General features: G+C 43.7%; 1 protein-coding gene across 6 annotated transcripts in view; it reads left to right on the forward strand.

Moving 5' to 3' along the window:
* PCGF5 (polycomb group ring finger 5) overlaps window positions 1-24,127 on the forward strand; it is a 295,109-nt gene that overhangs the window by 83,363 nt on the left and 187,619 nt on the right. For all 6 annotated transcript variants that reach the window (XM_029609855.1, XM_029609854.1, XM_029609859.1 and 3 more), the window contains one exon: window positions 18,106-18,202. In XM_029609855.1, the coding sequence (XP_029465715.1) occupies window positions 18,106-18,202 (97 nt within the window). The remainder of the gene's footprint in view (window positions 1-18,105; window positions 18,203-24,127) is intronic.

The raw sequence follows: 24,127 nt of genomic DNA on the forward strand, positions 1-24,127 counted from the left end.
TTTTCTAACATATAGATTAGTTGCCTTGGTAATTGATCCTTTTAGTTTGGCCCACTGTTGTTCCACATCTCATTTTCTCCCAGCCTTCTAGTTCTTCCTCCAGGTACTTCCCCATTTCAACAAAATCTGTGTTTTTGTACTGCAAAACTCGGGTCTTCGTGCGACTTCTCCGTATCCTATTTGTGATATGAAGCCATACCGTTTGATCACTGGTGTTGAGGTGGGCACCCACCCGGACATTAGAGACATTATCTCTGTTAGTGAGCACTAAATCGAGTATAGCTCCCTCCCTTGTGGGTTCCATTACCATTTGTTTGAACAGAGCCCCTTGCAGGGCATCCACTATCTCTATACTACTGTTAGTTCTGTAGAAGGGATTTTCCAGTCTACATCTTCAGATTAAAATCTCCAACACTACCACTTCTCCCTTCTTTCCTATCTATTGGATGTCTTCAACCAGATCTCTGTCAAGTTCTTCCTTTTGATTTGGAGGCCTGTAAACCACTCCAATAGAAATGGATGCCCCATCATTTTTTTTTATTTTTTTTTTAGGACGGCCCATAATGCTTCTTCTTTGTCCCATCTTCCTTGCAGCTCAGATGTTTGGATATTGTTTACTGTTCCACACATGGCCCCCGCCCCCAATATATCCAAAACCTTGTTCCTTACACCAGGAGTTGAGCCATACATTGAATTTATCAATATGGCTTAGCCTCTCTTTCTCTTTTCCATGAACAGGTAACACTTCTGAAAAGGCATGACTACAGCTTAGCACCTTATAGGTAAACTTGGAGCGGAACACATCAGATAACTTTGACTTGCTTTGATATTAATTCACTAGCCCCATAACTTTAGAAGATTACCATCAGTCTCACCATTATAGATGTCTGGTTTGCAGATCCATGGGGGATGCTGTGACTCGCAGAGGATGTCCCAGGAACGGCAGCACATGTTAAGTCTCCATTGTCTTGAGCTGCAGTGCAGCAGGTGGGAGACTTTCTTAGGTTCAGAGACCTCAGTATACTGAAGCCGGGCTGGAGCACTGGGCAGGGAGTGATGGCTCAGGTGGTGTCTTTGCTAGCTGCTTCCCTAAATCCCTCTCCCCTGCTGCTTTTCTAAGCCAGGACATGCATATGTAAGAGCCCAAACATAGTTTAACAGGAGCACAAAAATGGGGTCTCGTCTCCATTTCAGACTTAGACCCCTCCCCTTTGGCGTGTGCCAGCTCCTGCTGCATGACAACTCCTGACCAGGACACATGATCTGTCTTGTGCATCTTGACCAATGAGCTGACCCTGCTGTGGTAGAGCTCACCTGTGAGCTGACCTGTCAGATAAGCCTGTGTTTTTGGATTGGCTGCTCTTGTCTTACGACATTGTATTCACACCTAGATATGTCTCAGGACCTTTGTTTTTGGAGCAAAGTTGTTATACTTCAGAGAGCCCTAGTTAAACAGCTGTGCTGGCAAAGCAAATAACTCAATCATGTAATGCTATTTTGGCCAAAGTTCATCATTCAATGTCCATTTTGTGATCCGAATTCTTATTTGTTGCAGAATAGTAAAACTTCTGGTATCTCCTACATTTGTATCTGTACCAGCATTCCTCTGTACAGAGTTTGGCTATTCTTATGTCAGGAGCTTTCATACTGGTCATTGTGCTGGAGACCTACCTCCATTTTTTTCCTCGAGGTGTTGAAAAAGGAAATCTTTTTTTGTAATGTTTAGACTTTTTCCACGCCATCAAGCCTTTTAACTCGTATTGGAGCTTTAAATCTCTGTATATAAGAACCCATGCGGGACATTCTGCTGCAGGGACCACATGTTGAACTGTTATCCTAGAAATCAGATAAACAATCATGTTGGTCCGCTATTACCATTTTGTGATGGCATTTTTTTACATACTTTGAAGGGACTTTTCCCCTTTTTTGATGATGGAGTTGTTGATGCCATTTTTGGTTCATGCTTCGATGTCCATGAAATTCGTTGAAAAACTTCTCACTTTGTGATGCAGCTGATGAGCAAGTCTTCTTCCTTTTGAGGAGGAAAGAAAGGGAAGAATGGAGGCATGGGCAACACAGGAGTTTTCAAAGGTTAGTGGTGATGGTGTTGGGCTTGGGGGGTATGTTAGCCCACTGTGCGGTGCATGGGCACAAATCATTTGGTTATAAGAGACATGCAGTTTGGTGCTCGCCACCTGGGGAGAAAACAATTTTTCCCTCATCACTCTCCAGAAAAGGAGGCAGTAAAGGCCATGTTAGATCATTGTCTGTAGTTGGTGATTGTGCCAGTGCTCAGAGGCAAGAAGACCAGGAAGGTATTCCATCCACTTTGTTGTCCCCAAGAAGGATGGCTCCTTCAGGCTGATTTTAGATCTGAAGCAGGTGAACAAGGCCCTTCAGGTGCCTCATTTCTGCATGGAAACTCTTTGGTTGGTTATAGTAGCTTTGAGAAAAGGAGAGTTTTTTCCTAGGCTCTCTAGGAGGCATACATGCATAATGCCATTTAGTGGGCTCATTAGAGGTTTCTCAGATTTGCAATTCTCAGAATACTTCCAGTTTCAGGCAATTTGTTTGAATTGGCCGTTACACCAAGAATGTTCTGCAAGATGATGATGGCAGCGGCTGCCACCTACGTAAGTGAGGAGTCCTGGTTCATTCATATTTCGACAGTTGGCTGAATCAAGCAAAGTCAAAGGAGGAATGTCAGCACTCAAATGCCAGAATAGTACAGCTGCTACAGAAGATGGATTGGATGATAATTTTCCCAAAGGCAAGCCTCTTCTAACCAAGTGATTGGAAAACTTAAGGATGTAGTTCGACACACTAAAAAGAAGAGTCTTCATGACATCAGAAGTGCCAGGATCACCTTGCAGATTTGGAATCTGCTGCATTTGAAAAGGCCCAGACTCTGGGACTCTCTCTCTTTCTCTCTTTCTCTCTCTCTCTCTCTCTCCTTTTGCTTACTGGTAGGATCCACCTGTTAAAAATGATTGAGGTTCCGAAATGGTTATACTTGATGCAGATGTTATCTATTAGGCTACTTCAGAGAAATTTATGGGAGATATAAACATTTCTTAAAGGATTTTTCAGGCAGGAAAAGAAGACCAGGCTCCCTCTCTGTAGAGTATGGAGGCAAAGAAGACACTTGAGGCAGCTTTCATCGCAGGCAGCAAAAAAGGACTGGAGCACACTTCGGCGCTCTCTTTTATTGTACATTCATACAAAGGCAGATGATGTATCATTACATGATTGGCTACTTTCCCATAGCAACAGACGAGTCCCTACACTATTGGCTTTGGCTCAGGGGGTGTGCACGGATCATTTCATTGGCTGCTGAAATCTATACCTCCTGACTTTGTCCTGCCTCTGACTAGGGAACACCCAGCCCCTCCCCCAGGAATTCAGGGCTAAGCACAAGCCAGAGAAATACATGAAGTCAGGTATCCTTTCTTAGGCAGAGAGGCCTAAGCACAAGTGATGCTTTTATTCAGGCAAATGTCAGGGAGAAGGGAAGTTAGTGTTTAACCCTGATGAAATGGCTTGCTGGCAAGCGCATATTTCCCACACCTCTCCAACTTTTACAATTACCATTGATACAGGGAGGGTTGAATTGTCCTAACTTACAGGCCAATTCAGTAAAGTCTGTGGGAGAGCGGGCCTGTGCACGCGATACAGTATTTAAATGAGGCACGGTGGTAGAAACGGGCGAAAGGAGGCACTAGGGACACTAGCGCGTCCCTAGCGCCTCCTTTTTCACAGGAGCGGCGACTGTCAGCGGGTTTGACAGCCGACGCTCAATTTTGCCGGCGTCTGTTCTTGAGCATGCTGACAGCCATGGGCTCGGAAACCAGACGCCGGCAAAATTGAGCATCCGGATTTCGACCTGACAGCTGCCGGCCGAAATTTTTTCTCTTCTTTTTTTTTTTTTTAACATTTTTTACTCTTCGGGACCTCCAATTTAATATCGCCATGATATTAAGTCAGAGGGTCCCATCCCAGGTTCGGCAGGTTGGATGCGCGTTTTCCGCCCCTTACTGAATAAGGGGTAAGGGAAAACGCGCGTCCAATGGGAGGTTAACAGTGCACTCCGTCGGAGCGCACTGTACTGTATCGGCCTGTTACAGCATTATAACCTTGCCTGTATGCTACGACTTATTTCGGATTGGCTTTTTGGTTCCTCTTTCTTCTCCCAAAATGTATACCTACAGGAATGGAACAAGGGGTGTTCAAGGCCCGGAGACCAAAAGGGCTTACTTTCTTTTTCCATAAATAATTGTCAAATATGGGTAACGTATGTAACTTTCAAGATTTGCAGCTTACCTTTTACCGCACAGCGATTTCTTTGCTTTTCCACAACTTTGTCACTACATCATTTCTTTAAGTAAAAATCCTAATTTAGGATTGCCAAGCAAAATATATACAATATTTCAGGAAGATACGGTGAAGAAACCCTCATGTGCCAAACTTTCTAAGGGCTTGCTTCTTCTACTTAATAGTTTAGATTTCTCTGAGGTGATCAAACTTTGGTCCCGTTGGCCAGAAGTAAAGCTGACAAATCAAGATCTCTCTTACTACTTTAAGTGCATTCCAAAGCTCTCAAAAAAAATGTGATGATGTGAGAGACGCAATTCAAGTTTATTTGGCAACTATAGTTATCACAATACAAGGCATTTTCGGTTAAAGCGTGTCAATGTCCCGTATGTGATAAATGTAATGCTGCATGTAATGATTATTTGCATAGCTTTTGGAGTTGTCAAAAAATTCACTTCTTCTGGACCAACGTGCCTAATATTTGTTCTAGTATTTTGGGTATCCCCCTTCCTAATGAGTTACATTTCTGGCTATTTGGCTTATACAGCTCTGTCACTTTGAAACTTACCAAACACCAAACTGTTTCTGGATAGAGTAGTGGTCATTGCTAAAAAGACAGCTCTAGCCCATTGGGTGGGTCCAGTTTATCTTCTTGGGAATCTAGGATATTAAGGTTGCTTACTATGAAACATTTTTCTGCTAAAACATTCTCCAAACAAAGGTCTCTTACAGGTCCCTACTATTTGTGGCACACATTTAAGTGAGGTCAGAGACAGAGCAATCTCAATAGCTGGCCTTAAACTTTGGAACATCTTGCCGAGTGAGTTAAGATTGGAATCCAACAGCAAGATCTTTAAAAAATAAATAAAGCTCTGAATAACATGTCTATTTAACATCACATATCCAAAAAACAACAGTGATTGAGCATTTTAAGCTGGTTATTTGTTTATTTAAAGCTCTATAAATTAGGTTATAATTTTATTGAATTTAGAATTGTGTATGCTGACATTTTATGTTGTTCAATGTACTGTAAACCGCCAAGATGGATCATACAGATTGACGGTATATAAATAATAATAATGATGGAAATTTGGCTACCATTTCTAAATACAGTACCCCCTTCGACTAAGGGTGTAATTCATAACCTATAAACCAGGCCCTTAAATTGTGATAGACCTTGCTTCCTTTCCGGGGGGACGACGACCCCACAGTATGATTTATCTGACGAGTGGATTAACTATGTATTCATGAGCCAGCTATTATCCTATTTCTTGCTTTGTAATTTGATAGTTGTCAGGGGTGGGCTGTTGTGGGGGGGGGGGGGTGGCAGGAGGGGTTTTACATTTTATATGTAATGCTATACTTATGTCTATTTAGCAATATGGTAATAACTTATGTTGTAAAATTGTGAAAATTTAATAAAGTTGGGAAGAAAACAATTTGTTGTACATAAAGACTGGAAGATGGCCAGTGTAACCCCGATATTTAAATAGGGCTGCAGGGGTAATCCAGGAAACTATAGAGCCTGACTTCAGTGTGAGGAAAAATCGTGGAAATAAAATCACAAAACATTTAGATAGACATGGTTTAATGGGACAGAGCCATCATGGATTTACCCAAAGGAATCTTGCTTCACAAATCTACATTTTTTTTGAAGGGGTGAATAAAAGTGGACAAAGGTGAATCAGTAGATATGGTGTATCTGGATTTTCAGAAGGCATTTGACAAAGTCCCACATGAGAGGCTTCTAAGAAAACTAAAAGTCCTAGGAGGTGTTGTCATTTTTGTGGATTGCAAGCTGGTTAAAAGACAGGAAATAAAGAGGATTAAATGGTCAGTTTTCACAGTGGAAAAAGGTAAACTGTGGATTTCCTCAGGGATCTGTACTTGCACTGGTGCGTTTTAATATATTTATAAATGATCTGGAAAGTGGTACGATAAGTGAGGTGATCAGATTTGCGGATAACACAATTATGCAGAGTAGTTAAATCTCAAGCGGATTGTGATAAACTGCCGGAGGACACTGGAAGACTGGGCTTCCAAGTGGCAGAAAAGATTTAATGTGGGCATGTGGAAAGTGATGCATATAGGGAAAAATAACCCTTGCTGTAGTTACACAATGTTAAGTTCAATCTTAGAAGTTACCACCCAGGAAACAGGTCAGTGTGCTGTGGCGATCAAAAAAGCAAATAGTATGTTAGGAATTATTAGGAAGGGAATAGCAAATAAAACCATGGATGTCATAATGCCTCTATATTGCTTCATGGTGAGACTGCACCTTGAGCACTGTGTACAGTTCTGGTCGCCGCATCTCAAAAAAGATATAGTTGTACTGGAGAACGTGCAGAGAAGGGCGACCAAAATGATAAAGGGGATGGAAAGGCTAAGGAAGTTAGGGCTGTTCAGTTTGAAGAAAAGACGACTGAGGGAGGGGATATGATAGTCTACAAAATCATGAAAGGTCTTGAACAAGTTAATGTAAATTGGTTGTTTACCCTCTCAGATAATAGGACTAGGGGGCACTCCATGAAGTTAGCAAGTAAGTCATTTAAAACTAATCGAAGACAATTCTTTTTAACTCAGCGCATAGTTAAGCTCTGGAATTCATTGCCAGAGGATGTGGTAATGGCAGTTAGTGTAACTGGGCTTAAAAAAGGTTTGGATAAGTTTCTAGGGGAAAAATCCATAAACTGCTATTAATTAATGAGCAATAGTAGCTTGAGATTTATTTAATGTTTGGGTACTTGCAAGGTACTTGTGACTTGGATTGGCCACAGTTGGAAATAGGATACTGGGCTTGATGGACCTTTGGTCTGATCCAGAATGGCATATCTTATGTTCTTATGTAGTAGTTCTCAATCCAGTCTTCTGTACCCATCTAGCTAGTTAGGTTTTCAGGATATTCACAATGAATATGCATAATAGGTTTGCATAAAATGAAGGCGCAGTGTATGAAGAACTTAATTGCATGCATATTCATTGTGAATATCTTGAAAATGTGTCTGACTGTGTCCTGAGGTCTTGATTGAGAATCACTATTTTAGAGCATGCTCTGGGGGATGCCTAATAGGGATGTGCAGAAGGAAAAAAATTGTTGCGATTTGGTTTCCGTTTTGCCAGGACCCAAATTTGTTGCTTTTGTTTCATAGGGGGGAAAACCAATTCGTTGATTAGTTTTATTCGTTTTCCAATTTCACATTAAAGTCAATGGGGGAAGTATTTGCAGCCTAATTTGGCTGCAGAATTGGAATTTTCTTATCAATTCTGATGAAACTTCTGGAGAGCAATCATAAGAACGAGAAAAGAGCTCCAAGGTACTTAGACTGTGGCAAAGTGTCACCAAAGTGGCATGAATAGCCTAAGGCACTTTAAAGGGGCAAAAGGGTACTAGGAGTGGAAAGAGTGCTTTAAAAGAGGCGCAAAGCAGCAGTGACAGTGTCAAAAACACACCACAACTTCAAAAGAGAGCACTGATAACAGATGCATGAACCCTCGAAGGCAGCACGACAGGCAAAGTGGCAAGACAAGTGGCATCAACATCCTACAGCAAAATGAAGGGGGAACATAGCAAGCAGAAAGACTAGCACCAGCACACTGAGGAACCATGATAGTGGCAAGAACACCACAAGGAGTTGAGTGAGTCATCTGGTGTATGGCAGAAAATTGATAAGGGCAAGACAGCCTGGCAGAGCTGAAGTAGTCAGATCCCTGTGGTTTTGATAGGGGCAAGACAGGCTGGCCCTGGGGAGAGTTCCCTTTCCTTTGAGCAGGTAAGGGCTCCCTAGAATGGGTTCACCCCTAGGGTGGGGTGTTTCCATTGGTGTCTAGTGAGCTCTCGCTGGTCTTTTAAAATCTGGTGGACGTAGCAGATATACAAACGAGAATTTTCAAGGCGGAGGAGGGTGCGTGTGAACAGCGGTTCAACATGGGTCAGAGGGTAGATGCAGGCTGGCTACCCCCAGGGAGAGTTCCCTTTCCTTTGAGCAGGGAAGGGCTCCCCGCAATGGGTTGACCCCTAGAGTGGAGCACGAGCCTTTAAAGTGTGGCGATGTGTAGGAGGGTGCCATGTGAACAGCGGTTCAACATGGGTCAACAGGTACTAAGAGAGAGGCTGGCTACAACCGGGGAGAGTTCCCTTTCCTTTGCGCAGGAAAGAGCTCCTGGACGGACAGGCAAAGCATTACAAGTCAAGCCCTCGTAGGGACATAAAGCCTGGATGGACAGGCAGGCGCAGCATTCAAGGATAGAGGTCAAGCCTTTGTAGGGACATAAGGCCTGAACGGACAAGCAGGCACAGAATTTGAGGATAGAGATCAAGCCCTCGTAGGGACATAAGGCCTGGCCAGACAGGCACAGCATTAGAGGTCAAACCCTTGTAGAGACGTAATGCCTGGACGGACAGGCAAGCATTAGAGGTCAAACCCTTGTAGAGACGTAAAACCTTGACGGACAGGCACAGCATTTGAGGATAGAGGTCAAGCCCTTGCAGGGATGTAAGGCCTGGACGGACAGGTAGGCACAGCATTCGAGGATAGAGGTCAAGCCCTTGCAGGGACGTAAGGCCTGGAAGGACAGGCAGGCACAGCATTCGAGGATAGAGGTCAAGCCCTTGCAGGGATGTAAGGCCTGGACAGACAGGTAGGCACAGCATTCGAGGATAGAGGTCAAGCCCTTGCAGGGACGTAAGGCCTGGACGGACAGGCATAGCATTCGAGGATAGAGGTCAAACCCTTGTAGAGACGTAAAGCCTGGACGGACAGGCACAGCATTTGAGGATAGAGGTCAAGCCCTTGCAGGGACGTAAGGCCTGGACGGACAGGCATAGCATTTGAGGATAGAGGTCAAGCCCTTGCAGGGACGTAAGGCCTGGACGGACAGGCACAGCGTTTTATTCATCTTGCCATTCACAGGGAAAATTTGGAAACCCAAGCAAAGGCAGATTTATTTTCAAAAACACTAGCATTTCCATCAACTCTTGTGCCAGCCTTGAGCGGTGAGGGCTTATGTTATCCCCTGTCATTGAAAATACGTGTCCACTGGGCACACTGGTTGGTGGACATGACAGATATCGCTGAGCCACTTTGGCTAGGTGTGGCCAGACGGTGGACTTGTGTGCCCAATTTTCCAGCGGATCTGTCTGCATGTCCTCTGTGGGATCTGAGAGATACCGATCACTGACAGTTGTGCTGGTGTCTCCTTTGCTTGGGTGGGCTGAGAGTCACTCATGCCAGCTGCTTTCTCTCTTGCCCGTAGCAGAACAGATGAATCTTTATGGGCAGCATACCTTTGGTGTACTGAAGTAGAGGAGGAGGCGATACTAGCTGTCGCTGACAGAGTGCTGCTCCTGCTTGGGCTAGCACAACTCTCTGAAGTGCCGCTGCTGTTTCCTCCTCTGCTTCATGCCTAATCTGTCTCTGCTTATGGCGCTTCTGATCACGGACTTTTGCTAACAGCAGGTCCTTCACAAATGAGAGACAATTGGACTGTAGGACGAATTTCCCTTTCACATGGAGATCACAGACTGTGGCAAGCATGTATGTGTGGTCTTCTGTTAAAGGCCTTAATCTCTCTTGCACCTGCTGCTGCAAAAAGTCCAGACAATGCAGCACCTCAGCTGTCATTCCCTCTTCCTGTTTAAAGCCCTCCAAATTTTCATCCAGGAAATTTAACTATAAGGATGATGTCAGCCAAAGTGGCATGTCTGGAACTCAGCTCCTCTGTGACATCCTTGAAGGGCTGCAGGATGTTTACCAGCTGACTCATGACTAACCAATCATGATGCCCTAGGGGATTCTGCACACCTATGTCCATTGAACCAGAAAGTTCATGAAGGGGTGTGTGCAGCTCCACTAACCTCTACAGCATCATAAAGGTGGAATTCCACTGGGTGGAATGAGATGCTTGTGAGGTATCTCCAAATCAGTCTGCATTTGTCAGAGAACCTGCCCCGCCTTCACACTTCTGTGGAAGTGCGCTGCTATGTTCCTGCACTTGTGTATTAATGTATGCAGGTATTCATTCTCTTGGTGATTGGAATCCAACCCCAGAGCTGACTTCACTACCAGGTGCGCAGAGTGTGTGCAAAACATTGGATGTTCTGAAAGCGCCCGTCTTATGTTGCCTTAACCATGTTTGCACCATTGTCTGTGACAAAGAATCCTGCCTGAGGATTCCTGTCTTGCTGGAGTAGATGCCAGCCCGCCAGCATCTCTCTGATGCATGCTAGAATATTGGCTGAGGTATGGGCCTCATCCGTCTGGTGGGTGTGCAGTAAAGCCCACCTCCACCCTGATACTTGTTCACTTATAGAGCTGCTGCCTGCCCCTGCCTCAGCCAGGTCCCACCAGTGTGCTGTCAGGGAGAGGTAAGAGTGTGCAGCATTCATGGTGGTCCAGATATCGCAGGTGAAATGCACACTCCCCTGTGCCTTAGCTAGCAGCGCTTGGATGCGACTATGACACTGCTTGTACAGGCTGGGGATGACCTTTCTGCTAAATGTGGTTCTGGAGGGGACTTTGTAATTTGGAACTAAGACCTTCAGCAAATGCTTGAAACCCACATTCTCCACTATCTGCAAGGGTTGGTCATCAAGGGCAATCATTTCTCCAATGCTGTTACAACTTTTGAAGCTGCCTGCCTCCTACCCTGGGATAGAGTTACCACACACCACCCCATTTCATCCATGGTGGGTTGTTGCTTCTGCCACATGGCAGGGGGCTGCTGGCCTGCCACTTGACTGCTAGAAGGGGAGGAGGGCATAGGGTGACTGCTCCTTTTCAACCACTTTACGCTGCCTGGAAAAAGGGGTCCCCTGACTGGTACTGCCACCATCCCCAGATAGCAGTACTGTTGTTGGGTGTTGCCTCTTCATATGATGCGTCATGCCAAAATTAGATAGATGTCTCATTTGCTTGCCTCTGCCAATAGCCCTGGCACAGTAATTATACTGAGCAAAACGCGGGTCCTCCGTCACTTTAAAGTGGCTCCAGATTGCAGATTTCTTTCGTGATCCCTTCTCTATAGCCTTTGGGGTGGATGCTGGCACTGGAGCTGAAGTAGTGGGTGCACCCTGAGAAGCAATGCCAGGGGCATCAGTCACACTCTGTTCCTGCACTGACTGCTCTTCCTCCTCCTCATCAGTTTCATCTCTCCCCTGCATCACTGAAGTGGAGGCTAAGATAGGACTAACGAATCCTCCTAAACCTTCTTCAGCTATTACTTCTTCCATTTCTGATGATGAGAATCCCACATAAGATGATGAGAATCCCACACAAGATGATTCTTCATCGGAATCAGAAGCAAACAGTGCCTGCGCTACATTGTCAACGCTAAGTCAAGTCTGCTCTCGCACTGCTGCTTTTAGGTGTCACCATTTTGTCTGGCATGACTCTGTCTCCCCTTCCCTCACCTCCAAAACTATAGGGTCAGAAACAGGTGGTGGTGATGCATCATCTTTAAATTTCATTTTTTTTCCGGATGGAACTGCCTGCCCCTTCAGAGATTTTAGATTGGAACAGGTCCTTTTTTAACTTTAATGGGGGACTGGCACTGCCTTTTGAGGTGCCTCCTCTCCCAGTCCCAATCACTCGACCACGTCTAGCTTTCCCTGATATGGATTTAATGTCACTGCCTACTAAGGATTTCAATTAAAATAATTATTTCCAGTATGCATATGTATGCACACGTTCCCATGCCCATCTAAAGTTTTATTTTCAGGTGTGTGGTGAAGGATGCTCATTGTTAGGCCAAAGTGGGTACCTTGTATTATCAGTGGCCCTGAGGTAGTGGTGGCACAATTTGTTGGCATACCTGAACAAATGGTTGGTTCTGAAGTCTCTCAAAGTCCGTACAGCTTTTCCAGTCCTTTGGCTTCCTAGTCAGCTTTGCCAAGAAAAACCTGATTCTGGCTCTAAGAATTCAATTCATACAAGCTTGGATAGACTTGCAGGAAAAAGTGATGCAGTGCTGATGAGGCTAGTAAAGGGCTTTCCTTCAACAGGACCGAGCATCAGCAAAATCTGTCCTGGTCCTTCTTGGACACATGGCTGCTATAGTGCATGTGCTTCTTCTGACTTGTCTACACATGCAAGGCCTTCGATGGGGGTCTCCGAAGCCAATGGGATCTGCTCAACTTTTATCCTAAGTCTTCTAAAGAACATAAGAAATTGCCATGCTGGGTCAGACCAAGGATCCATCAAGCCCAGCATCCTGTTTCCAACAGAGGCCAAAACCAGGCCACAAGAACCTGGCAATTACCCAAACACTAAGAAGAACCCATGCTACTGATGCAATTAATAGTGGCTATTCCCTAAGTATAATTGATTAATAGCCATTAATGGACTTCTCCTCCAAGAACTTATCCAAACCTTTTTTGAACCCAGCTACACTAACTGCACTAACCACCTCCTCTGGCAACAAATTCCAGAGCTTTGTTGTGCATTGAGTGAAAAAGAATTTTCTCTGATTAGTCTTAAATGTGCTACTTGCTAACTTCATGGAATGCCCCCTAGTCCTTCTATTATTCGAAAGTGTAAATAACTGAGTAACATCTACTCATTCAAGACCTCTCATGATCTTAAAGACCTCTATCCTATCCCCCCTCAGCCGTGTCTTCTCCAAGCTGAACAGCTCTAACCTCTTCAGCCTTTCCTCATAGGGGAGCTGTTCCATCCCTTTTATCATTTTGGTTGCCCTTCTCTGTACCTTCTCCATCGCAACTATATCTTTTTTGAGATGTGGCGACCAGAATTGTACACAGTATTCAAGGTGCGGTCTCACCATGGAGCGATACAGAGGCATTATGACATTTTCCGTTCTATTAACCATTCCCTTCCTAATAATTCCTAACATTCTATTTGCTTTTTTGACTGCTGCAGCACACTGAGCCGACTATTTTAACGTATTATCCACTATGATGCCTAGATCCTTTTTCCTGGATGGTAGCTCCTAATATGGAACCTAACATCATGTAACTACAGCAAGGGTTATTTTTCCCTATATGCAACACCTTGCACTTGTCCACATTAAATTTCATCTGCCATTTGGATGCCCAATCTTCCAGTCCTGCAAGGTCCTCCTGTAATGTATCACAGTCTGCTTCTGATTTAACTACTCTGAATAATTTTGTATTATGTGCAAATTTGATAACCTCACTCGTCGTATTCCTTTCCAGATCATTTATATATATATTGAAAAGCACCGGTCCAAGTACAGATCCCTGAGGCACTCCACTGTTTACCCTTTTTTCCACTGAGAAAATTGACCATTTAATCCTACTCTGTTTCCTGTCTTTTAACCAGTTTGTAATCCACGAAAGGACATCGCCTCCTATCCCATGACTTTTTAGTTTTCGTAGAAGCCGCTCATGAAGGACTTTGTCAAATGCCTTCTGAAAATCCAAATACACTACATCTACCGGTTCACCTTTATCCACATGTTTATTAACCCCTTCAAAAAAATGAAGCAGATTTGTTAGGCAAGACTTCCCTTGGGTAAATCCATGTTGACTGTGTCCCATTAAATCATGTCTTTCTATATGCTCTACGATTTTGATCTTGAGAATAGTTTCCACTATTTTTCCCGGCACTGAAGTCAGGCTCACTGGTCTATAGTTACCCGGATCGCCCCTGGAGCCTTTTTTAAATATTGGGGTTACACTGGCCACCCTCCAGTCTTCAGGTACAATGGATGATTTTAATGATAGGTTACAAATTTTAACTATTAGATCAGAAATTTCATTTTTTAGTTCCTTCAGAACCCTAGGATGCATACCATCCGGTCCAGGTGATTTGCTACTCTTTAGTTTGTCAGTCTGGCCTACTACATCTTCCAGGTTCACAGTAATTTCGTTCAGTTCGTCTGAGTCATCACCCCTGAAAACCATCTCTGGAACTGGTATCTCCCCAACATCCTCATTAGTAAACACGGAGGCAAAGAATTCATTTAGTCTTTCTGCAATGGCCTTATCTTCCCTAAGAGCCCCTTTAACCCCTCTGTCATCTAATGGTCCAACCGACTCCCTCACAGGTTTCTTGCTTTGGATATATTTAAAGAAGTTTTTATTATGAGTTTTTGCCTCTATGGCCAATTTCATTTCAAATTCTCTCTTCGCCTGTCTTATCAATGTTTTACACTTAGCTTGACAATGCTTATGTTTTATCCTATTTTCTTCAGATGGATCCTTCTTCCAATTTTTGAAGGATGTTTTTTTGGCTAAAATAGCCTCTTTCACCTCACCTTTTAACCATGACGGTAATCGTTTTGTCTTCCTTCCACCTTTCTTAATGCGTGGAATACATATGGACTGCGCCTCTAGGATTGTATTTTTAAACAATGTCCATGCCTGTTTAACACTTTTAACCTTTGCAGCTGCAACTTTAAATTTTTTTTCTAACCATTTTCCTTATTTTATCAAAGTTTCCCTTTTTAAAATTTAGTGTTAGAGCTGCAGATTTACTTATTGTACCCCTTCCAGTTATTAGTTTAAATTTGATCATGTTATGATCACTGTTGCCAAGTGGCCCCACCACCGTTACTTCTCTCACCAAATCTTGATTTCCACTAAGAATTAAATCTAAAATAGCTCCCTTTCTTGTTGGTTCCTGAACCAATTGCTCCATGAAGCAATCATTTATTACATCCAGGAATTTTATGTCTCTAGCAAGTCCTGATGTTACATTTACCCAGTCAATATTGGGGTAATTGAAATCTCACACAACAATGGTGCAGGAACAAATCTTCAATTCCACAACGTTCTCAATGATTATTATCTTTATTATTTTCAAAAGATTATATATGGCAACTCCAGAAGTAGATCATGATTAATTTATAAAAGTCCCTCGACACGGTCCCGTGTTTCGCGGCGGCTGCATCGGGAGGGACCACAAGTGTTCTAATAATCTGTGAATAAAAACATAAGCAACTAGTGGAATGTCACAGATTATTAGAACACTTGTGGTTCCTCCCGATGCAGCCGCCGCGAAACACGGGACCGTGTCGAGGGACTTTTATAAATTAATCATGATCTACTTCTGGAGTTGCCATATATAATCTTTTGAAAATAATAAAGATAATAATCATTGAGAACGTTGTGGAATTGAAGATTTGTTCCTGCACCATTGTTGTGTGATACTTGCTGATGTGCAAGGATTTTGCTTCGGGACTTGTTTTGGTAATTGAAATCTCCCATTATTATTGCACTGCCAAATTGGTTTGCTTTCCTGATTTCTCTTAGCATTTCATCATCTGACCATTTTGTCCAGGTGGACGGTAGTATACTCCTATCACTATACTCTTACCCAACACACATGGGATTTCTACCCATATAGATTCTTCTGAGCATTTAGTCTCTTATATTATCTTTATCCTGTTGGACTCTATACCCTCCCGGACATAAAGTGCCACACTCCCACCAAGTTGATCCTCCCTATCATTGCGATATAATTTGTACCCTGATATAGCACTGTCCCATTGGTTATCTTGACCTAGAGGGTGAGATCATCCCTTCAATCCAGAAGTTCTAAAGGTGGATCTTGTCACATCTCCTACTGTACCACTCTGTCTACCAATGCCTCCAAGGGGTGGGATCACACACACTGGTGCATTGTGGACCCTAGGATTGTGGTCCCCAATGGAGAGTCATCTGCAAAACAACCACCTGGAGCTATGAGCTATTCATTATGCTCTTGAGCACTTTCTATCACTTCCTTAGAAAAGAGAATCTTAATCCTAATGGACAACCAGGTGGCCATGTTCTACATGAGCAGGCAGGGAAGTGCAGGCTCTTAAGCTTTCTGTAAGGAGGCTGTCTAAATGTGATCATGGGCAGGTCATCACAATACCCATTGTCAAGTGACCTGCTATCAATTCAGAATATGTTGGCAGATCTCAGCAGAGTTTTACAACTGTACAAGTGGTGCCTTGCATCAAAGAGATGCGGATGATTTGTTCAGTCACTGGGAAAAGCCTGTGATTGACCTGGTCATCTAACAAGTCAACAGGATGATCAGAAAATTCTGCTCCATGCATTAGAGTAGCTACAAATCAGCTTCCTAAGCTTTTCCCCCAGATTGGCATGTTCTACTCTTTCTCCCCCCACCAATTCCTTTAATCACTAGGACTGTTCAGAAGGTCCTTTGCGACAAGGCAATTATAATTATCATTGCATCAGCCTGGCTACAAGAAGGTGGTTTCCCTATGTCATCCATCTATCAGTTCAATCTCTGATGCTTATTGTATAGGAAGGCAGCAGGCTTTGCTGTCACTTCTTCGCAGCATGGATATGAATGTACGGTAGCTTCCTCCTTGCTCTTTCTGAAGGAGATGGAGGGCATGCTAAAATCAGCTAGAAAGCCTTCAACCAGAAAAACCTACAGTTTCAAATGGAAGAGGTTCTCAGTATGGTGTGGGCCCAGCCATCTGGATTCCTTCTCGTATGGCCCAAGTGACTTCCTTCAGGATCTAGTCTTCCTGTTTATCATCAGACACTAGCATCTCTTCAATCAAAGTTCATCTCTGTGCCATTGTGGCATATCGCCAGCAAGTGGCAGGAGCTCTGATTTCACTCAATCCTTTGGTATCCAAGTTCTTGAAGGGTTTGTGGCATTACATACCTCCAGCCAGTAAATCTCCAGTACCTTGGGACCTCTGTATACTCTTTGCTCAACTCATGAAACCTTTCAAACCTTGTAAGTTGGTGATCTTGAAGTTTCTCACCTGGAAAGCATTGTTTCTTGAGGCTTTCACTTCAGCATAGGGAGTAAGTGAACCACTGGCTTTGATTTCATGTTCCCTATATCTTCAGTTTTTTTTAAAATAGGGTGATTTATTAATTCACCCCTGGTTCCTTCTGAAATGGAATCTGCATTCCACATTAATTAAGCTATTGTGCTACCTAAAGGCCAGATTCATTAAGGCTTTTCTCCCATTTTGAGTCTACAGGAAAAACCCTTAGTGAATCAGGGATTAAGTTATTTTCAAGACCATGTATACAAAGAAGACCAGGCTCTTCACTCCTTGCACTGAAATAGCTCTTGCATATTATTATTTGAAGAGGACTCAGCCTCATCTTTGATCATCTCAATTGTCCATGTTCTTTGATCCCAACAGATTGAGAAGGACAGTTGCCAACAAACTCTAATTGGCTAGTGGATTGTATAGTACACTGTTACAGTTTGTTGGCTTTCAAATTACAGACTCTGTCAAGGCTCATCAGGTGAGAGCCATGGTGACTTTGGTGGCTCATCTCAGGGCCAATTCCATTAAAGATATTTGTAAAGCTACAACTTGGTCTATGCACACCTTCATGACCCACCACTGTCTGGACAGCATATCCTGATGAGACTAACTTTGGGCAAGCAGTTCTGCGTAGCCTTTTCACTTTCCATTGGGTGAGGCCAGATTGTCTTTAAGTAAATGCTTCTGCACTGCTACCCTCAGCTTGGGGATTCCCAGTGCATTATGATTAATTCATGCCTACTTGTCAATGGAGAAAGCAAGTTTGTTTACCTGAGAATATAGTTCTTCATAGCAGAATGATTTGGCCATTCTTAATTCTCATCTCCCTGGAGAGTGGACTACCTCGCTAAAGATTAAGATCTGAATGAGACACAGGGGCTCATAAGCTGGGGCCATATTGGATGATGTCACTCACGTGTAAAATGGCTCATTCATCCTGTTGTCTACTGAGAATCTTCTTTACAGATGAGCAGACTTGCTTTACACAGCCCTTTAAATTTGCCAAATTGAAGCCTTTGTGAATTTATTTAGCTAAATTAAAGGCTTTATTTTTTTCAGTTTGCAAGAGTTGCATTGTTCAGCACTTTGAAGAGAGCAACGACTGCCCTAAATGTGGAAATCAAGTACATGAGACAAATCCACTAGAAATGTTAAGGTAAGCCAGACTTAAATTGCTGAATTAAATTTGTTTTTAATTTTCAAGTTAAGTGATGATGCAAAGCCCATGAGCACTGTTTAAAGATTTTTTGCAGCCTCTGCCAACCAACATTATATGGATTTTTAAGAGGCTAATGAAGCAGTTATTTGTGGGTAATATAGGCATTGTATGGAAAAATTCCATAGTTGTACAGAAACTGTGCCATAAATATTGGACTCATTTATTCTTTTTAGATATGGTTATATATTAGGAAGTGGTTTGAGTATATTTGAGTGTCATGATTTTGTTTATATTTGGGTTGAAGCTTTTATGGCCAACTTTATAACTCACAAATTTCAAACGAATGCTAATTCAATCTCCTTTGTGTGTTTTTGTTTTGAAATATTTAAGAAATTAAAATATAATTTAAGACTTTTGAGAAACATTTTTCTAGGTTTGGTATAAACAAGTGTATATCTTTTTTACTTTGGTTTAAAAAAATGTAAAAAGGTTTGATACAAAGAATGTATTTGTGCAAATCATCCTCCTCCTCCTTATTTATTTATTTTATTTATTTTAAGTTTTTTGTATACCGACATTCGTTAAGAAAACATCACATCTGTTTCCATGGAACAAAAAAGTAGCCAACAGGGCTTTACAATGAAACTGATAAAAGAACTGGGGGGGAGGGGAAGAGGGTTGGAGGAGGGAAACAAAGGTTTTTGCTGTACAAATAGGTAAACACAAAACATAGTTAAATACAACAGTATAGATTATGTACAATAAAATACAAGAGGGAGTGATTTAAGAAGGGGAGTTTTCGGTCATAGACCTGGAGGGCGAAGGGAGGGGCGGAGAGGGGGCGGAAAGGTGAAGGAGTATAGGAGTGATAAGAAGAGGGGGCTCATGCGTAGGCTCGTGTGAACAGCCAGGTCTTGAGGTTCTGTCTGAATTTCTTAGTGCAGGTCTCAAGGCGTAGGTGGGTGGGCATAGAGTTCCATAAAGAGGGTCCAGCTAGGGATAGCGCACGTTGTTTGGTGGCTGTTAGATGGAAGAGTTTGGGAGAGGGTGTGTGAATGGTTGCGGTGTAGGGCGTTCTGGTAGGTCTGGAAGAGGAACGGTTGTGTAAAAAGTCTGAGAACCAGAGCATGTCTGGGTTGTGGATGGCTTTGTATATAAGGGTGAGGGTTTTAAATTGAATTCTGGCTGTGATGGGGAGCCAATGAAGTTGTTTGAGAATAGGTGTGATGTGTTTCTTTCTGCAGGTGCCTGTTAATATTCGTGCAGCTGCATTTTGAAGCAGCTGTAGGGGGGCAAGTCTGTTCTTCGGGAGACCTAGGACTAGAGCGTTTGAGTAGTCTATTTTAGATAAAATGAAAGCTTGTAAGACTGTTCTAAAGTCGTTGAGGTGCAGGATAGGTTTAAGTTTTTTGAGGGTGTGTAATTTATGGTAACAGTCCTTGATGGTGGAGGAGATACATTTCTGTAGGCTGAATTGAGGGTCAAGTGTGACACCTAGGTCTCTTATGATTTGCGAGAGGACTAGGGGGGCGAGGGGAGAGCTGGCTGTGGAGGTGGGTAAGGGATTGATGGGTTGAGGTGTAATGATCATAAGTTCAGTTTTGTTAGGATTTAGGGCTACGTTGAGTTGGATGAGTAGACAGTTGGATAAGAGGGCACTATCCCATCTTTTTAGGGCGTTGGAGACGGTGATGGGTATAAGAACTTGCACATCGTCTGCGTAGACAAAGTGTGGGAGATCGAGATTTGAGAGTAGATGGCAGAGGGGGAGGAGGTATATGTTAAAAGAGTGTGGATGATAAGGAGTAGCCTTGGGGTACGCCCCTTGTGATATCGATTGGCTCAGATTCATGGTTTTCAATTTTTACCTTGAAGTGTCTGTCACTGATGTATGATTTGAACCAGCGAAGTGGAGTCCCAGAGATGCCAATATCAGCTAGCCTGTCGAGTAATATAGAGTGATTGATAGTGTCGAAGGCTGCGGAGATGTCTAATAGGGCTAGAATGAACGTGTGACCTTTGTCAAAGCCTCTGATGACGAGGTCGGTGAGGGAGAGTAGTAGTGTTTCAGTACTGAAGCGCTTTCTAAAGCCATGTTGTGATGGATAGAGTATCTGGTGCTGGTCTAGGTAGTTTGACAATTGCATGTTGACAGTTTTTTCAAGGACTTTGGCGACGAAGGGGAGGTTGGAGATAGGTCGGTAGTTGGATAAGTCGGCAGGGTCAAATTTCGGTTTCTTAAGGATGGGTTTTATTATAGCTAATTTAAGCTCGGTGGGAACATCTCCAGTGGATATGGAGGTGTTGATAATGTCAGCTAGTGGTTGGGAAATGCTGTCTGGGATTGTTAACAGCATTTTGGAGGGGTTGATGTCAGAGGGGTGGGTAGCGGGTTGCATTTTCTTAAGTATAGCAGACATTTCAGCGGGGGAGGTGCTTTCGAAAGTGTCCATTTTGGAGTCTGTGACTTTAGGGTTAAATTTGGTAGGTGAAGGAGCAGGGGGAAAGCGGAAGGCGTGAGTGGCGATCTTATTGTGGAAATATTTGGCAAGCTGGTTGCATTTTGTGTTGGGGTCTTCGCATGGTGATGTCTTGGGAGAAGTCCTGGTGAGGTTAGAGAGAAGAGAACTCTCGGGTTGAATTGAAAGTTGTGAATTTTGGTGGCATAGTGGTCGCCTTTGGCTTTGAGAGTGTTAGCTCTGTAGTCATGCATCAACAGAGTTCAAACATACATAGCGAAGGAATAATCCTTTGATTTGTTTGTTGTTGATGGATTGTAGCTATTTAAATTAAAATTGCAAAATAAAATTTATTCAGTTTTAGGTGCCTGGATTATATTATTAGTATTATGATTTGTATCATAATATTAGCGTCAGTAAAATTAGACACCTCCCATTGTAATATACATGCTATGCCCTGTGAGTAAGATTTGTAAAACACTTGTGAAAAAAATTACTCAAAAAATTCACTAAGATCTAAGAGGGTGATTTTCAGTCCCCCTGCAGTCTTCAAGCTTCCGGTAATTTCTTGCTCATTGGGGAATGTGGATACATAAGTACCTACAGAATTTATAGGTGCAAACTCCCTCCAAAATTCAAAATATTGCCACAACCGATAGGCAGAGGGGGCGCTACAGGTGAGCTGGCTAGGAATGTGCAGTCATTTAAAACAACATAAGAAATAATTTCTTAGGTAGTTTGGTTTTGTTTCTGAAACATTTTTTCTCATTTTTGTTTCTTTGAAATAGCATGTACTGTTTGCAAATAGCCCATGCTATTGTTTTATTGCATGCTATTTGTAAATAGTGTGTTATTTCAAAAAATGAAATGAAAAAAGAAATGAAACCGAAATGAAAAAAGGGAGAATGCACACCGTTACAGCCAACACAGGAGCAAGTGGACATGGTTCCTGCTCTTGGCCAGTCCTGTGGTAAACAAGTTGGGGGGGGGGGGGGATTTTATGGCAGAACTAGGGTTTCAGCATAACCCTGTTGAGTGAAGGAAGGCTCAGGGATGCTATTTCAGGGTGGGTGAGGTAGGGCCTTCTATTTGGGGATGGGGATTTTAGTGTTGGGGGAAGGCCCAAACTCACATACTTTCCCAACTACTGCAACACGTAATCATGGGGCTGTACAAGATTTTCTAAACTGCAGTACTGATGTACCACAGGTCAGGAATTAATGTGGCATTTCCTAGCATGTAGACAGATGGACTCAGGACCAGTAGGCTTAGGCACCCCTTCCAGGAGATGGAGCAAGCTGATGTCACAGTATTATATAGCCCTGCAGTGACCCCAGCCTGCCAGTGTTCTCCAGCTCCAGCAGATGGTATATGTGAATCTCCCTATGGGGATTGCTTCGAGGTTTTTGGAAGGAGAAACTTGAAATCTAAATTAAGGAAAAGAAAATCCTGCTCTCTTGCAGTGATACCTAAAGGTCCCTCCTACAGTTGAGAATTCCTGAGGTAATTTCTGTGGTCCCTCAGAGATGTGCCTTGGTCTGGTAGTTGGTTTTGCCGGTGTTGACTTAGCTTCTTGAACAGCTGAAAGACAGCGGGTGCAGGAAGCCGATCATGGCGGTGACTGCAGTTGTTCTCTCCCTCCCACAGCCGGAGACCGTCTCTGTACTCAGCCAGGTAAGGTGGAGCTCCGGAAAGTTAAAAAAAAAAAAAAAAAAGGGCTACCTCCTCCCGCCAGGTCTCAGAGCTCAGTGCGCTGTCCAACATTCGTTCTGCTCCATGGGAGGTCGAGGGCTGTGGGCTGCCAGGTGGGTTGAGCACTGTCTGGAGTTGATGGCCCAAGGGCTTTGGAATGCCAAAGGCTTTTCATTGCACGCAGCATGGTAGGCCACAACGGCTTTTTGCATGCTTTCCAAGTCTGCCTTCTACAGACTTGTTGGTCTGGCGTATGCACCCAGATTTTGGGCGCACAGTAAAGCCTTTAGACCTCCGCCTAGTGGCCCCGTGCTTCTGTCAGCGCTCAAGTGTTTTTGTGCGCATTCATTTTGGTTGCCTGGGTGAGCGCGCTTAAGTCTTGGATGCGTACATATCGGGCGCCTAGTTGAGTACATATATCGGGGGGGAAAAAACCAAAAAACCCCAAACGGCTAAACGCATGCCTTCAGCTGCCGCTCAGCGCATTGTCTGCCATGATAGCGCCTGTGCCTTGTCTTTGCACTGCCTCTTCTTTTCGAGAGTCGTCTTTTTGAGTGCCCGCTGCTTGGAGGCTTAGACTGCCTTGTCTTGCTCTGTTTTTGGCTAAGCCTGGTTCTCCCAACCAGATGTAGTCTGGTTAAAGGCGTCTCAGGTAGGGCGCCTTATCTTCGTTCTCCCCTAAGCATTCCTCAGCAGGGGAAGGTGGCTCTGTAAGTAGTCCTCAAATGTCTTGCAGTCTGGATGCTTCTACCTTTCTTTCAGTGTCGCAGTGCCCCTTGAGCTGCAGCAGCTACTCTGGATGGAGCTCAGACTGGCTTGGAGGATGGTGCCGGTCCTGCCTCTTTTGAGGTTGGGAACCCCCCTTCCCCCCCAGATTGGAGCTGTATAGAACTATGTGATGATTCTTTCGTAAAGATGAACTGTCAGCTCTGTTTTTCCCAGACCTTGATGATGCTTGGAGTTCCTGGGCAGATTCCTTTCTGAGCCAAGGAGAAATTCCAGTTTGGTTTCCTTGTGTAAAGCCTCTTGTTTTTTCCCCATGATGGAAGCCATTCTAGAAATGATTAAGCTTGACTTCGGTATCCCAGAGGCTATATCCAAAGGGGTCTGATTTTTGGAAGGCCTGTACCCTCAGTATTCCGTGGTGAGAGAGCACTTCTGTTTTCCGAAGGTAGATGCACTTGTGTGTGCAGTCTCCAAGTGGACTACTATTCCCATGAAAGGGGGCAAGGCCTTGAAGGATGCTCATGTTAGCAAGATTGAGACTATCCTTGAGCAGGCGTGTGAAGCTGTGGCAGTGACCTTGCATCGCTTCATGTTGTTCCTTGGTGGCTCGCTCTTGTTTGCTACTCTCCCAGGAGTTTTCTATCTCTGGCATAAATCCTAGCACTGTTATGGTACTAGCTGCTGCCTTTTTGGCTGATGCGGGCAGTGCCTTGGTCCACACTTTATCCAGAGAGGTGACTTTGATTGTGGCAGCCAGTTGCCAGTTATGGTTGCAAAATTGGTTGGCCAATGCGACCTCCAATACTAATCTCACCAAGTTGCCTTTTAATGGCTTGCTTTTGCTTGACAACGAGTTGGAGAACCTGGCTGGTAAGTGGAGTGAATCTCCAGTTCCTCATTTGCCGAGGGATAAGAGACAGGCACAGCGCCTCCTTATGAGAGGTCGTGCTGCAGGATCCAGACGTTTGTGAAAGACGAGGCGCAGACTTGGGTTGTGGACCCTCCTATACCTCCCAATGCAGGCTTGCTGACCCACCTTCGGGAA

The sequence above is a fragment of the Rhinatrema bivittatum genome, chromosome 7, assembly GCF_901001135.1.
Source record: "Rhinatrema bivittatum chromosome 7, aRhiBiv1.1, whole genome shotgun sequence".
NCBI lineage: Eukaryota > Metazoa > Chordata > Amphibia > Gymnophiona > Rhinatrematidae > Rhinatrema > Rhinatrema bivittatum.